The 17,209-nt window shown below is 34.4% G+C and overlaps 1 protein-coding gene across 6 annotated transcripts in view; it reads right to left on the bottom strand.

Annotated features, from left to right (window-relative positions):
- Positions 1-17,209, bottom strand: part of LOC108976048 (nesprin-1) — a 197,289-nt gene that overhangs the window by 131,520 nt on the left and 48,560 nt on the right. For all 6 annotated transcript variants that reach the window (XM_018944953.1, XM_018944951.1, XM_018944950.1 and 3 more), the window contains 2 exons: positions 13,406-13,467; positions 610-882 (listed from right to left, as the gene is read on the bottom strand). In XM_018944953.1, coding sequence (XP_018800498.1) covers positions 610-882; positions 13,406-13,467 — 335 coding nt within the window. The remainder of the gene's footprint in view (positions 1-609; positions 883-13,405; positions 13,468-17,209) is intronic.

Genomic DNA, 17,209 nt, shown 5'->3' on the forward strand with positions numbered 1-17,209 from the left:
AAAGTGTGGGGGGGAATTCATATGCTTATGCCGAGTCTGATTAGAATCAATACTTAACTTGCTCAACAAGCAAGCAAACGTATGTAGTATGAATGGAATATGGGTCGCACATGCCRACTATTAAAAAGAAATGGCATAAGAAGTCTGGTAGAGCTAACTGTTCCCTGTGTAATTGGCAGAACACCAATCAATGACTATTGTAGAWGCTGTTARATGGTAGAAAAATAGTGTAGTCCTCTATGCGCAAAGAATCACAGCTGTTTGTCGAGGGTCTGTTGACGATATATCGTCACAGATAAGAACTTTTGTATTGATGAACTTCAGAGCACTGATTAGTTTAGAGAGAACATAACAGAGTAATGAATTTTTAGTGCAGGTGGTTTTCAGAATTTCTTTATGACTAAATTTTCTGAAGATAAGCAACTAATATTTTAGTATACATGTGAAGAGTGCAAATATAGGGTGCCCTCAAAATCCACTAATATATACACTTGAAAGCTTAGTGTTAAAAAATATATTCTTCTTGTCTTTCTCCAATATATTTCTATATTTACATTTGTAGATTTATATTAAGTACAAATATATTTTTAGCGGAAATTTTTGACTTACCTGGAAGTACAATATGATGGTCCATATCAGACCCAACACAACTGGTGGTCTCCCATCCACCAAATCTGCCGGGTTGATATTCACCAATTTGATACGTTTACTAGCTAAGAATTGTAAGGCTGTATTGGCATTGCTGAGGAAATGCGGACGTCGTAGAACGCGGCCCTTTTCCACGGGCAAACGTTCGCCGGAAAGCACTTCCAAAAGTGCAATAAGTTTAGTACCGTCGCGTAAATCGTTGATTAAATCGTCAACACGAAGCGGTGGAACACGCTACAAAAAAGAAACAAACAGACAGGCGCAATTAAATTAAATGGTAAACAGAGAAACACTCTAATTGCTAAAAAGAAACATTACRATATAATTTACAGATGTATGTACATATGTATATRTGTGTTAGGGTGGGTCGAAAATGTTCATATTTTAAGAGGAATTATTGGGATATGTGTATGTATATTTTATTTAACGGGAGATCCAAGAAAAGGTACTTTTTTCAATAGCCTTTTTTGACAGATCACACAAGAGGCGAGAGGCAGTTCGCCGTTATGTCAGTTTTATTCAGTATTGTTTGGCATTTCATCGTGGAAAGACTTACGCCTGAACAAAGTTTCGAATCGTTCAACTTCATTGTGACAATTCACGTTCTGCAAAGAATGTGTTTCGCGCGCTTAGCACAACTTATCGTCAGCATAATTGGCCCACTGGGCGTACTATTCGGAACACCATCGCCTATCTGGAGACCCAGCAATCATTATTGGCTAATATTCAACGGAATAGACCAAGTCAGGCAAGCAATGAAGAAAATATGGCAGCCGTAGCCGGGAGTGTACACGAATACCGTAGAGAATCGATTCGACACTTATCGCAGCAACTCGGACTGACGTATAACTTGGCGAATATTACGTCGAGATTCTAAATAGAAAGCATACAAAGTATAGTTTGTGCAAGAAGAGAACCCGCTCCATCTTCCCAAGCGGCATCGCTTTGTTCTAGGAGCTCTTGAAAAGTCTCAAGAAGATCCGACTTTTTCGAGCCAATTTTGTTCAGCGATGAGGCCCACATCTGGATTAATGGGTGGAAGAGATTCAAGAGCTGTCATTTCATTCATAAAAAAAAACACGGTTTGACATTTCTTCAAAAATGACACCAGTGAGAACGTATCCGTCAATAACGACGTTATCGGCGACACTTGGTTTAGACAAGACGGCGCCACATCTCACTCATCACATCAATCAATGGATTTATTGAGAGAACACTTCGGTGAGCTGATAATTTCACATTTTGGACCKGTCGATTGGTCACCAAGWTCGTGTTATAACGCTGTTAGACTTTTTCCTGTGGGAATATGTAACGTCTAAAGTCTATGCGGGCATACGCTTCGATTCAGGTCTTGGAGCAAAACATCACATCAGTTACAAGTTGAAATGCTCGAACGAGTCATTGAAAGTTGAAYTCAACGAACGGRTCATCTGCGACGTAGCCGCGGCCAACGTTTGAAAGAGATAATCTTCAAAAAGTAAATTCCWAAGAATGTTCTTTCGAATGATAATAAACATTMCCCATTAAATTTGAAGTTGCTGTGTTTTTATTTTAAAAAGTGGGAACCTCAAAATGGACAGAAAACTGTAATGCTAAGGACCTTCCTGTTACAATTCATGGCTCATATTTGGAGTGACTTCCTTAGAGGTGCATAAGAATCTATTTTTCAGTATACCAAACGAACAAAAAAATATTTTTTTCTTACCAACCCTAATRTGTGTGCCTTTAATTGCTTAGTTTTCTGACTTAAGAAAGTTGGTTTGGGAAAAAGTTGAACCGACAACATTTAACGGCATTCTTTGCGCAACTCCATAAWGATAAAGCAATAAAAGAGATCACGTGACTTATGGGCATGAAAAGCATGACGTACCACATACATACAAACAACAGTTATGAGCGAATATACGAGTACTACAAAGTTGTTAGCCAAGTATGCAAATTGCATGACGGAAGAACAATTAGACATACTTCGCGCAAMATGCGAATGCATACTAAACGCTATAACGCCAAATACGCATTGCAATGCGTAGAGTGCAAACAAAGAGCGCACAAACTTTTGGCGAAGTTCGCTTAAGAAGTTGCTAATTGCAGGCGGAAGTGAGGGGCGTACAAATATGAGAAAATAAACACGCTTTTATGTATACACTATATATACATATGTATGGCATGMAAATATATTCTATAAATACATGCGCACACATAAATATATAGAATACTCCTGCAGTTTCGAGATAAAATCACCTAAATCGTGTAGCTTCTAAAAACGAATGCTTTCAAAATCAATAAACTTAACACACAATTATTTTCAAAACATAACAAAGCAACAACGATAATCCAAAATTAGGATTACAAAAGTTTTATAGTACCGGCATTCACCGAGATGGACTACATAAATCAACGGYAAGAGCGACAAAAACGACAAAAGCCATGGCAGTCGCTGGCGCGCCGTCGACGTGCTCACCTTGAACTCATCCATAAACAAACTGTAAAAAAGTAAAAATGGAAAAAATAAAACCAATATAGACGCGTTATTTTTTTTTTTTTTTTTTTTTTTGTGGTTTTTTAAAGTTCAAACAAATCACCGCACAACTGTCAAAGTATGTAAGCACTTTACAACAACAACACATAACCATGCACACACATATGTATGCTACTTACATATGTATGTATGTAGGTGTGCTAATGGGTGTGTATAATCAAAAAGCTTTTTGTAGCTCTGCTAATTTTTAATCAAATTTTTATAGTTTGTTTACCATTTTCGTAAAAACGAAGTGGCAGACGCGCCGGTCCGATCGGACGTGTTGAAAGAAATAAGTGTGTTTGCAGTTCACAATTAGTTTATTGTTATATCATTGCTTGCGTTTGTTGTTGTGGTCAACTAAATTTTGCTATTGAATTTGTTTAGTGTACATACATATATATATATACATATATATTATGTACAAACATAAACAATTTGCATTTGAAATTTGAGTAGAGTAAATTTATTTGATTAGCAAATTTAGTCACTTAATATATGTATGYATTATACATATGTCTATTTGTATAAGTTAATTTGCAAATATTATGGGCAAATAGAAACCAAGACCCCTGTAGGCAATTTTTGAGATCGGGATTGTGACAGAAGAATGTGTTTCGCGCGTTTCATCCAACTTGTGGTCAATACAATCGTGAGATCTAGCATTGGTTGTTGAATAATATTCCACCGGAAAGACCAACTCCAGCACGCAGTGCAGAATGAGAGGGTAAACAAAGATCTTAGCGAGTCGAATCGGCACCATTTTTTGTCTAAAATAATAACCTCAAAATGAACCATCCTTTATTAAGAAAATCTGTGGCAAATTTATGTTACATTTCAAGCTTTATTTTAAAATTAAATATAAATAAATAAGTAATTTTTAGAAATACTGCTGAGTTAAAAATCTTTGAAATGATAACCAGAAGTTTTAAATGAGGACAACCTCACTGTTCTCTGTTCAAGAATGAATCTCAATCACTTATCCCGGCTCTCAGAAARAGTTCTTTATATGTATACAAGTGTAGTATGAAGAAATGCTTCCGGCGAGTCGACTAATGATTTAAGGCCATTGGATCCAACCTCGGCTTTCAATGGCATCATAATCAACCTTATTAATGAACTCGGGCTAAGTTGGCAATGCCACCGAAAAATAAAGAACCTCTTGGAATTAAACACTRTTATGTGATTGACAATACCGACGGATCAAAGAGTGAAATAAGCATGGGAACTAGCTTCAAGCTTCAGCTTTAATTCATACAAAGACGGTAACTTCAAACTAAGTGACTACAATTCAGTCTTTCAGGCTCAAATATAGAATATGCATAATAGAAGGTTCTGATCTAACCAGCAATCCCATAAATGGTCTAGTGGATATCCAAGCGGCAATTAGGACTATCCGTGACGCTTACTAAGCCTCATTGCGTTAGATTATGCCAGCATGCAATAATTAGACTGAGTTGGTAACTCAATAACTAGATTCTACGTAGATAAACCTCAGTCATACAATACTTGTATTGGAATAGAAATGTGTCAATGAAATGGCAGACAAATTGGCCTGCTCGGGCAACTGGGAATAAAATTCCACTAAGTTGCTGAGCTCCTTCAAGGGCTGTTTGAACCTAGGGACTCTGGAGAAACACCTCAGGGCTAGGAACACAAGCAACAAAGGGAATCCCACAAAGTTCTTTGGGGTTGGTTGTTGGACCACAGAGCTAAAAGCTCTTACTTCTAACCTTAATATCCTACCTATAGAAAATAGGAAAAGTAGTTGAACATTGTCTATGCAAATGCCCATCCTTCAGGGATTTTTGGAGAAAAAAATTTGGTTTTTTACCAATTCCACATAGTTGCTGGATAAAGCTTGATCTGGTTACCACACCGGCCCTAACAATAGGCCTAATGATGACGTAAAGCCGGCCTTCTKTGATCTAGTATAATTTAAATTTATAATATACAACTCTCATTCGTTTTACGAAGCACTGAGCTTTGTGTTAAAAATATTTTTAATACAAATTTTGTAAAAACTTTATTAATTTTCTATTTCTAAAGCTAAAATATTGATTTCTCTTTATTTCTGTCATTACTAAAATGCCAAGCAAAAACCTTACCGTTGCTAAGATATAAGTAATTTGCATATAAAACACKTTCATATTAATTGATATCGCTACAGGGTCAATGATACATGTATATGCCACTTGATAAATTTTATTTATACTAAAATTTTTCGAATGCGTTTATATGACTGTAGRTTCAACTACGTCAGTCATATGACCTTAATTTAGAGATACTCGTATATACACGGTTGCCATGCGGAAAATGTCATGTATTTGCTTTTAATTTTATTGAGAAAAAAGGTGTATAAAAACCAAATAGTTAGAAATTACTTAAATTTTTTTWAATAATATTATATATTGGTGCTGTAAAGTAAATTTGTATTCAATTTTTTTTCCCAAAAAAATCAAAATTTACTGTTTTTATTGGTAAAAATATATCTAGAAATATTTTTTATGAAAGTATGCTGTGGTGCAAAGTATGCTGTGGTGCAAACTTACATTATCATATCTATTCAAAACTATTTTAAATGTAATTATTTGAAAAAAAAAATGTAATAAAGGATTTGAAAAACTTTTGCTGAAAAAAATTAAATAAATTCCCCAATTCCCCTCGTTCCATTCATATTATCGCTAGGTAAAAATAATACAAAAAAGTTTAAAATAAAGAAATGAATTCTTAAAAATATTAAAATCATTAAAGCTGTGAATACATATGTAAATTCAGTTTGTGGGCTCGMCTTATCCGGTTATTTTATCAAGCAAACTTGTCTGGGCTGTAATCACAATAGCAGCTTATAACTAAAAAAATCGAATGTAGCAATTCATAAAATGAAAGCAAGGAACCTGCAGACAGACCACCACACGCTGCCACTATACAATTTTTTTTTTTTTGTTTGCACATCGACGCAAAATTGGAAATGTAAAATCGAGACCAAGCAACTCCTTTCGCAGCAGAACAAATGACAACAGCTTTGCAGAAACTTGTCCATAAAWTTTTTAATAACACATCACAATAAATATCTGTGTTATTTGTCTATTTATGAGTAAATATTTTTATACCACAAAACCGAATTCTGCTTGTGGCATTCACCGAAGCAAATTAATATGCGGTTTGCCACAAACCAAGCTCGGATTAATGCGTATGAGCGTTAACGAGGAGAGTTTATTGAGTGCTAGCAGAGCTGAGGTTTTAATAAGATATCGAAATGCAAAAATTTTTTTGTCTTCTGAGTATATACTTGATTTTAGACGATATTTTGTATTAGGGTTTTCGTAGTTTTCTTAGAAATTTTCTAGCAATATTCTGGATGATGAAACAGTTTCTAATAAAATACAAGCACTAATAAATTTGTCATATTCATTGTCATTGTTTCGAATAACGTTAAGTTCGTATCAAAAAGTCAATGTCCCAGCGTTTACAGAAAATTCCCTTTTTTACCCCTCAAATGTTTCCGAATTTTTGGTTGAGTACAATATGATGCCTCCGGGCTTCATCTACGATGACAAAATGGCTCAATATCTCTATACCTCTTCGAGCGACAAATCACAAAGAAATGGTTCAGATCGGATCACTATCATACAAACTGAACGATTGGAACCAAGTGCTCCCATAGAAAGCTTTCTCGTTTGAAGAGGCATCTCTACGATATTTGATATGGATTATTGGCTTAAGCAACTATGTAATCTCGAAGAAATGGATGAGATCGGATCATTATAGCATATAGCTGTCATACAAACTGAACGATTGGAATCAAGTGCTTATAAGTAAAAAATTTTCCCATTTATAGAGGCATTGTTGAGAATTTTGTATGAATTGTTGGCTAAAGCAGCCATGTAATCTCCGAAGAAAAGGTTGAGATCGGACCATTTATACCATATAGCTGTCATACAACCTGATCGAACAAAATCAAGTCCTTATATTGAAATTTTATTTGGCAAAGATTTCTTCACGAAATATGGCATGGATTATTTTTCAAGGTAGTGCTACAATATTTTAAAAAAATTCCAGATCGGCTCACTATAACTTATAGCTGCCATAGAAACGAGCAAGTCAAGTTTTTTTATAGAAACTTTTATTTTTCAATAGTATTATATTAAAGTTTTTTCTTGTTTATTATTAAATTCCATTACTTCGGCAACTCCAYGACTTTTCTAGCTACCTCTGCAAGTGGCCATAAAATATTGCAAACAGCACGTACRTGTTTGAAGCCAAATAACTGGTTTACTTACATACGAGTATGGCATTTGCCATCACGTRTGAATATGGTATAAGAATATGCAATTGAAATTGCATTTTAGCATTGCCAATTGCGTTTACAAATGCAAAATGCAGTTAACTCGCAAGTGTTAAATATAATTGTCTACAGGTAACTATAAACGTCGGCAAACGTGTTGTGTGTGCCTSACAAGCGAGAGGCCTGCATATATTTATCAATGCAAGCGAGCGCATGCTTACAAACACACTCACACACACATACTTGCATCTATACTTTCTACAATCGAATACCGGTCTAGCGCATAGTTGCATTTGCATTAACGCGAGGAGGTGRGCTGAAAAGCGCTATGAAATGCAGGCGGCRGTTGTGCCGGTTTTGTATTCGCCGGCCGGCCGGCATTCGCCACAATTATGTGCCCATACACACACACGTGCACATGAGTTGTAGCAGTTRGGGCTGGCATGCGCGCGAATCACTCTAAGTTAATTTTAGCGATTTAGAGTGAATAAGAAAAAAATTACAATGCAAAMCTTTATCATTGCACTAAAGGTACATATTTACACTGGAGTGTATGTACATATATACATGTCGACATTTTTAATATTACTTTTACTACTGAGCTGTTTAACCTTTCAATGCAACTGCGAACCGCGAATGCGCTCATAGTTTGCTTACCTTTAAGTTTAGTATTAAATTAAATACATATGAACAGTACATACACATGAATATAGCAAAAAGATAACGTGGTAAGATTTCGCGGTCGTTGATGATTTATTGCTGATCGGAAGGGTTAGAAAATGCTTGAAACTTTTGGGACCAATTTTTTGACACTATCGTTACCGCTTTGCTGTAGATRTTTATACCTACGTATGACCTTGTCTTTAAAAGAAAGATATCATTAGAATTTTTATAAAGGTCTCATCATTCGTAGCTTTAAATAAGAAAAAATGGTATAAAAATATTTTTATTCAGATATTGATCGATCAATTTGTATGGCAGATATATGCTATAATTGCCCAATCAGAACAGTATAATCAGACACTGTACCAATACCTTGAACAATAACATGACTCAACAAAAAAAAAAATCGTTCTTTATGAACAAAAACGATAAAAAAATACCTTTTTTCGTTTCAAGTTTGCTTTTGTAAAAGTTATAGTAATAATACCATATTTGGGGTTTATTAAGAGATAGTACCTATGAACATAAAAGAAAAAGTAAAAGTGGGCACTTTTAAATAATTTTTTACTTTTTTGTAAGTTATTTTGATAGTAAAACTTAATAAAAATAATAAAAATGTTTTTTTAAGTGATTTCATTTTCAATTCAAAATTAAAACCTCATATTTTAAAAAATGTCGTTAAAGCGGTTTCCTAAATAAAAAAGCAAACATTTTCATGGCATATATATTTTTTTTCGTCCAATTACGACCTAAAACATGGAAATTTACTGCTTTAAAGTTATAGTCAAATTTTGTGTTGACCCGTGTAATCTATGCTGAATTTCGAGAAGAAGCCTTGGCAAATAAACAARCTGTCTATAGAAAGACACATCAGTGTATATGTAATCTATATGCTAAAGTGGTCCGATATCGGCGGTTTCAACTTCTTGCAGAAAAAAGGACGAGTGGATATAYTYAGATCGAAATCTTAAAAACTAAGCAACTAGTTCAAGTATATACAGACGAAGCTCACTTAAACAGAGCTAACGCGGGGCTAACGAATTGTAAATTCTTCGCAATGCTCATTTTGCTCTACAGTGTTTGAGCACAAAATAATTGGGATTATTTATGGATTAACAACGATACATATTTTGTAATACAATATACTAGGTTAGCACTCCGACCATACAAGTTGAACATGTATAACAGTAAAAAAAACTGTACAAGAGATAATATGTACAGATACGAACTCTTCGGTTGATTCGGAACTTTGAACAAGTGTGAACTCTAAGACGACATGAGTGTAGTTAAGCGCATAAATAGCCAACAAATTTTCGGGTTCGGCCATATCGTTTACATTGAAAATAATGCTCCAACGAAAAGTTACTTCGACCATGCATGGACAACGAAAGAAACGGCGCCCACACATCGAACGACTTCGCCCATAGCGACCTGTCTAAACTTGGGATGTGCAATTGGCTTGAACTAGCGAATAATATATGTAAGTCCGTTCAAATGATGGATTTTTATCCGAACAAAGACTGTCAATTCAGCACTATTCCTCGAAATTACTTCAGGTACAGGAACCGACGAAGTTTTGTGTTCTCAGCTCAGACCGACCCATGATTGTAGTACTATAGAAGAAGAAGAATGACGTGAAGAATATTTTAAACAGATTTATTTCTCTCATTTGGGTATGATAATATCCACCACTACTTTTACTAGAGAAAATTCTCAGTTCTGACGTCACTTAACAGCAGCGTTTGAAGGAAAGCTATAGATGACTCATTTAGTCATGCATATATATATACAGACAAATGTACATACATACATTTGTATATACTAATACATGTAAGACACCAGAAGTAATCTTCTCGCACTCAGTTCGTGCTATATTTTAGACTAAGCGCGTGTAGCCTGTTAACCAAAAACAAAAAGCTTCTATTTGTATTTGTGAAACTCCGAACTTTTCGCACTTGTTTACTTAAGATTTTGTTTATTCTTTGTTCATTTCCTTATTGCTACTTTTCACCTCGAAAAGTACGCAAAACCGCCAGCTGCATTGTGAGTATTTTCAGACAATGCCCACTAAATATATTTGGTAGATAAAAATATGTGGCAGCCGAAGAAGCAGCAGCAGCCTTGCAAYAAAGGAAAGTAGAGAAATTCCAACGGGGCCAATGCAGACCAGAAAACAACGAAAATGTACATACATATACATATATGACCAAATGCTTGCATGTGTGTGCAAATATTTATATGAGCCACTAATGGTCATTCACTAGAATAAATGCTCGCCGCATCGGTCATTACAAAATTTGCTTTAGTCATCTTAGATCTTCCTGCAAACACACATATATGTATGTATGAGTATTTGTTGACTGCATATGTGTATGTAGGTGAATTTGTGTATGAGTACATTGCACTTTCAAAAATTTTCACTCTGCCTTTTTTCGCGTGTCCGACGCCTGCTTCGAAAGCTCCACTGCTGGCACAATGTCTTCCACATGGCTATTCATTCGCTCAGTATTTTTTTGCACATGTTTATTCTATTTCTGTAGCAAACGAAATTTTTCATTAGTTCTGAAAATGATATTGCATTTTGCTCACTTTGTTTTTACTTTTAAATTTTTTTTGGGGTTTTGGGTGCGCAAGTAATATTTGTTGGAACTTAGTCATCGTTACTGTCAGACAATTTTCCATAGAATTTTCTTTTTCTAAAAGTGGGATGAGGATTGCAATGAGTCATCATTTATGATGTCTAATKCATTTTTTGTGGTTGAGAATTTTCAAAAACAATATACGAATCTGTTGGAGCGTGTACTAACAATCTTCTTAATGTTTTCGAAATTGTTTTTATTGCTGTATATAGGTACATTTTAATGATTTTTTAAATTTTTATGAGCACATTTGAAATGTGAAAATTTGGCTGGGAGTTTTGTGCTGAAAGCGTCACCTTTGGATATAATTTAGTGAATAAACATTAGGGTAGTTCTTAAAAAAGTATATCAACCATTGAATTAAACTTTCATTAAACTAACGATTAGTATGCACCAGTTYATCCCCATCTGATCAAATTTGAACCGGACTAAGAAGGAAGCTAGATTTTTTCATATTTTAAGAAAAATATCAMAACCTAGTTTTTAAACCGATTAGTAATGTTCGTGTATGGATTCGTTGAGACGGTCAATGTCAATTTTGACTATGTAAGAATGTAAGAGATGTTTCAACCTCAGTCTTGTAAAAGCTGGACAATGGTAGAGAAAGTGTRTGGATGTTTCCGGCTCACCCTTCCTCATACAATTTTGGCAACTCGTCTCCGATAAAATTTTTATAATTACCACATGACTGCCTATTGGACAGTAWTCAGGAAGCACTCCTAAAATTGCGAAAAGAAGAACTTTGCTTAGGGCAAGTAGTTCGATAGATCTCTTGCTTTCTACTCTAGGYCAAWAGAACATCACTGGTGTAGAGGCACTGGTCGTCGACCAACGCTTGTATGCACACGAAGTCCATTGATCTAGGACTAGAATGCAATACGACAATAGAGATCCAACTTGGTCCCACTTCAGCGCAAGTATTGGCGCTCTATCCCAGTGAATAGTCACTTCTCTGAAAGAGACTGAACGCCGTAGAAGAACGTTTACTGCCAACTAAAAATTAAAAATTTCTGTCTGAAAAACTACGGATTGACGGAAAGTTCCTTAAAGAAACTCCAACTCAAAATCCTACTAGCTTCGACCAATCCATGAAAAAGTTAATTGCGTCTTTTCTCCAGTGAGATCTCTCAATGCATATCTCCCTCGTCGGTAATCATCCACGTTTTCAGTAATGCAGTTAAAGAATGAAGAATTTCGGCGTATTCTTTTTCAGACCCATTCATATACCCAGCTTTCCTTAGCCTTACAGCATACTTCGCAGCAAAGTACTGGCAGGTGCTCAATTTTATGTTTAAAATGGCATTAAGAACTATTGTTAGTGCATAGAGCAACGGAAATGCCGATAGGAGCCACTCTTTGGCATAGAACATTGCTGTCCTTGGTAAGAGTCCCCACCTTTTCACCACCTATAGATCCTTAACAGCAATATTTGGGATCCATGAAAGCTTTCTACTAGGGATAAACCCTCGGCATTTTACCTTATCCAATAGTTGAAGACATGAGTCTCCGAATGAGGGAAGATGCACATGTGGGATCTTCCTAGCAAACAAAACTCTTTGAGTTTTACTTCAGTTGACGGCTAAGTCGCTTCTATGCGTCTAGATGGATASCACGTTAAGATTAACTCATACAAACGTCGTAAGATTAGGCCCGACAGCCTCGTTCCTCGACTTCTTTAAGTATGTCGTTTACCACCATGATTCATAGCAGTGGAGAAAGAACCCTTGTGATGTGCCCTTTCAGTATGTCTTTTCACTACTCCCACTTTTAAGGAGTTTTTATAGAGTCTAAGAAAGTTACAACTTTACTTCGGATATATGTCTTGATAACATTAGTAAGAATTCTGGGCATAAAAAATAAAATCTTAACKTAATTTTCTCAAGAAAAATCTGTACTCAAACCGCTTAACTGTACAATAGACACTTAATCTTRTGTTCCTTCGACTACAAAAGTAGTGAAAGTGAAATTAAAAAAACTGTTTTAAAAATGTCTCCCTACTCATAAGAGCCCCCAGTAGGTCTATGTATGGTATGACAGCCAGCCCGTATAACCTAACCCTAAGAACCCCCCTAACACATACATAAATTTAAAAAAAGRTCACAATTGTCAACTCAATTGCTCAAACAATTTTCATTTACGAAGAAAAATATTATTTAGACTTATCCTGTGACCAGTCAATCTCAATGACAGTTCTCATGGCCAAATTGATATAATTGACGAGCGTTACCATTAATTCGCCATAAAGAATTCAAATTTTTGAAAGCAATTATGGCCACTAACTAGAATTTAATGACGAATTGTTGCAGGCTTGCTGCAGCCTTTTCTCAAGCATCACAAGCAAATTAACAACAATAAAACCTAAGGTATAAAGTTAACATTGTTGCCTACTTAAAACTAGTTATAAAAGTWTTTATTTCTATTTGCATGCGTGTGCAATTTAATATCTGGGTATTGCAAGGTAATGGCAATGTACAAYACATTTACACAAAGCTGGTAATTAAAAGCAAATAGAGTTGCTCAAATTACATACAAATTACACATGCTACAATAAATTATATAGTCCAACACACGTACATACATACATATTTAAATGTAATTTTCTTCTTTTTTCTAAAAAGCAAATGCCTTTGAACTTTCATATAGTCTTACCTTCGAGAGGTACGAATTAATCCAATTAGTAAATGTCTTCTTCTGCACACGTTCTTGCTCCTCTGTAATAAAAATGCGAAAAATATTGTATGAGTTACTGAACAAGTTATTCAAATGCCAATATTTACATATTTATATAAAGAGTGTATATTTTTTTTATTGAGTAACTAATCAAACGCTAAATATTTTTCGAGTAAATCATATATTTATAATGGATTTTTACTCTTTTTGTTTTTGTTTTGCAATTAGCATTAACTTATCAAGCAGGCAGATAAGTTATCGTTTGGAATAGTCGTTCGTTTGTTAGATTAATTAAAAAAAAAAACTTAAAATCGGAATATGACTCTATATAATGTGATTATATACATATATTTCATGAGATATTTTTAGACCTTAAAAATAAAATGTCGTCTCCGTAAAGCGCTTTATTTGTCCCTCGGTATTAATCCTTATCAATTAATCGCTTTATATTCAAGACTAATTCAATACCTTTATGTAACTTTTTGAATTAATCTATTGGAACATTCCATTCACATGATATCACGAATTTAAAAATTGAAGATTAGAAAAAAGTCGCACGGTGAGCGGCGACTCGCTCGAATAGGCCGCAACATAATATGTGATRTAGGCGTTATTGGGCCACAGAAAGGGAGTCAACGTCATGAAATGAAATTCTGGGCGGCTCACTCGCCCAGTTGCCTCCYTATAAAGCGGTCGTATGGATTTGGATATAAATAAACTTCGTCTATATGTGGACATTTTCCCCCAAGTGGGTTGACCAAAGGAGTGATCTGGTAGTTATTATAMAAGTTGGCTAAAAGCAAGTGAGCCAGTTAAAAATTCTGGAAATTCTGAACCCACGTTTAAATGATAATAAATTAAGTTTTGTTTTACTTAAATGGTACTCTTATATGTAAGACACCATACTACCGATACTCTTAGAGAGAACTATAAATAAACTACCAATGAGCCATTAATACTATAGACAAATGTAAAACGGGAAAGAAGTTAATACTTAAAAAAAAAATTTGAAAACTTTAATCCAATTTTAGGCCAGTGGAAAAGCTTTTAAAAAGATAAAAAGTAAAAAAGAAAAATTGTAGTTGKTTGAAACATATTAAAAAATATATATACTTTAGTAAGGTCATTTTATGCATTTTCTGAGAAAGTTTCCATAGTAATGTACATATTTTTTACATCACCAGAAAATAGAAATTCCAACTAAGAAAAAGCCTGCCGACTTAAAAAAAAAGATATTTTGACGTCTGCATTTTCGCTTGGAAATTAAAGTTTTTTCCGATATCAAATTAAGTAGTAAAATAATTATTTTGAATTGAAAAAAAAATGCAGTATACTGCTGTGAGCAAAAAGATCTTTTAATTTAAATTTCGCACGAAATTCTCGTGGAAATATTTCTTCTCTAGGTTGACAGTCATCAATGGCATCTGTCCAAATGCCACATACCAATAATCATTACTGCTTAGTATGCGCCTGTCTTTCTGAAGTACATAAAGAGCATTCGGCGATATTTACGATGTGTGAAATTATACAACAAAGAAGTTCCATTAAATTTTGTGTGCGGAAGAAGATTTCTGGTGCYGAAACGTTCTGCATGTTGGAAAAGTCAGTTCAACCTTCAGTTATAATTGTTTGAAGCGAGCAAGTGTTTTTGATCGGTACAAATTATACAAAGAGGGTCAAGAACGCGTTGAAAGACGAACCACGTCCAGAACGGTCATCAACATCAATAAAATAACGGAAGTGGTGCTTGAGTATCGACAATCAAGAGTMAGAGATCATACTGGAATTGTTCGAATGTCGAGTGGATCAGTCAGGGCCTAAGAAAAGTGAAAGCACGATTGGTCCGAAAATCGCTAAATAAAACAATGTTTTCCGACTAGCAGGATATCGCGAAACGTGTTATTACTGGGAATCAGTCTTGGGTCTATGCTTAGGACCCGAATACAGTCGATCAATCAGCATAATATGACGGTTATGTTGGCAATTTTCTTAGATTATTTAGGTGTGTATACTCCGAATTCCTCCCGATCGACCAACTGTCAATAATGAATACCCTTTGAATGTTATGCGTCATTTGCGCGAAGGTATTTGAAAGAAGAGGGCGGAATTATGGGCCGACAGCTCTTGCACCGGCGTACTGCATTGATTCTTCGTCAGTTTTTCGCCAAATTTTCAACCAATATCGTGTCGCAAYCACTATATTTCGATTCCATTGAGAGAGATGACATAAATTTAGAATATTRAAATTACGAAAAAAGTCTTACTATTTTTTTGCTCATAGTTGTTTTTAAGACAAAAAGAGCGAAGTTCACACCATATTTGTTGCAGTAATTTTTTTCTAAGATAAAAATAAAAAACTCAAAAACTGAGTAATCTCAATTTTTCACATATATTTTCAGGTGGCGAGAAGTTCAGTTTTTATTTTATACTTTCATTTTGTTTCATTCTACTATGACTTTTTTGCTTTCGGAAACTATATTACCTGATTTATATGGTATCGTTCCACCATAAAAATGTTAATGATCTAATATCAGGCTTTGTATTACACATTTTTACCTTTTTTGTGCTTCCTTATCATTTAACTGTTCGATCGTATCATGATATTAAACTATTAAGTGCTTATAAATTGAATRTTCGGCACACTTTAGTATGCAAACACATTATAATTAAAATAGTATATGGAAATAATTACGAACTCTGTATCAAGTACTGATAAAGAATTTTAGTACTCGTATACCTAGACAGCTGTGAGGGTGTCGCTCTCACAACCGAAACAAATGATTTTAATTTTTAATGTTTATATATAAATATTTTTATGTTAAAAGTTCACCTCAAAAGGTTTATAATAGTTTTCTTTAGACATTTTGATGCATTGTTATTAGATAACCTTCAGTTTTCTTTATTTAGTCACATAGCATTCTGATAACATTTACTATACGTACTTATGATATCTTATCTGTGGAATTTATAATCCCAATGTGTTGGGAAAAAAGTGCAGAAATCAACGCGAAATTATAAAAATGCGATTGCGAGAATTTGAGAGTATTTTAAAATCACTGATAAAATTATTTATCCAGCAGAATGAGGTAATAATTTTAATTATACCTGCAAAATTAATAATTAGCAAACCAAGGCAAGAGAAAATAAAATACAAAGAGGACGTTATGGACAAGAATTTATGTGATAGAAACGACTACGTGCGTTTTGTCGCCAACTAGCCATGGTCTATTGACAGCTCGAGACTAGCTAGTTAATGAGACAGACAAAACAAAAACAAAYTTTGTAATTAAAATACCTACAATAAAGGAAGCAATAAAAATTTGGCAACTTGCCAACCGTACGCACAAAAACATATCGCCTCAGCAACTTTCATTTATCCCGTTTCCCGTTACTGAAATAATATTTTCGCTGATTTGCTTTCTTTCTTTTGGTATAATTAGCCTTAGTAACCACAACAAGTGTTGAAAAAAGTATTTAAATATTTTGTAAACGCCGTTATATACACATAAATACTATGCAATTACATACAAAAGCCTTATCACTATTTTTATACAATTTCACAGAAATTTACTTGAATAATTTTGGAATTTGATTTTCCAGAAATTAATAAAAATAATTTAATTTATAATAACATTATACGGATTCTGAAATTGGAAACATGATTATTTAAACCCATGGATACTTTGTGAGACACATTTCAATAATCCTGAAGAGAACACAATTCTTGAGATAAATTTCGATATACATATGTTTATGCTTGAAATAATACARTGATCTAAAAAA

This window comes from Bactrocera latifrons, unplaced genomic scaffold (genome assembly GCF_001853355.1).
Source record: "Bactrocera latifrons isolate USDA-ARS-PBARC rearing strain unplaced genomic scaffold, ASM185335v1 scaffold_72, whole genome shotgun sequence".
Lineage (NCBI taxonomy): Eukaryota > Metazoa > Arthropoda > Insecta > Diptera > Tephritidae > Bactrocera > Bactrocera latifrons.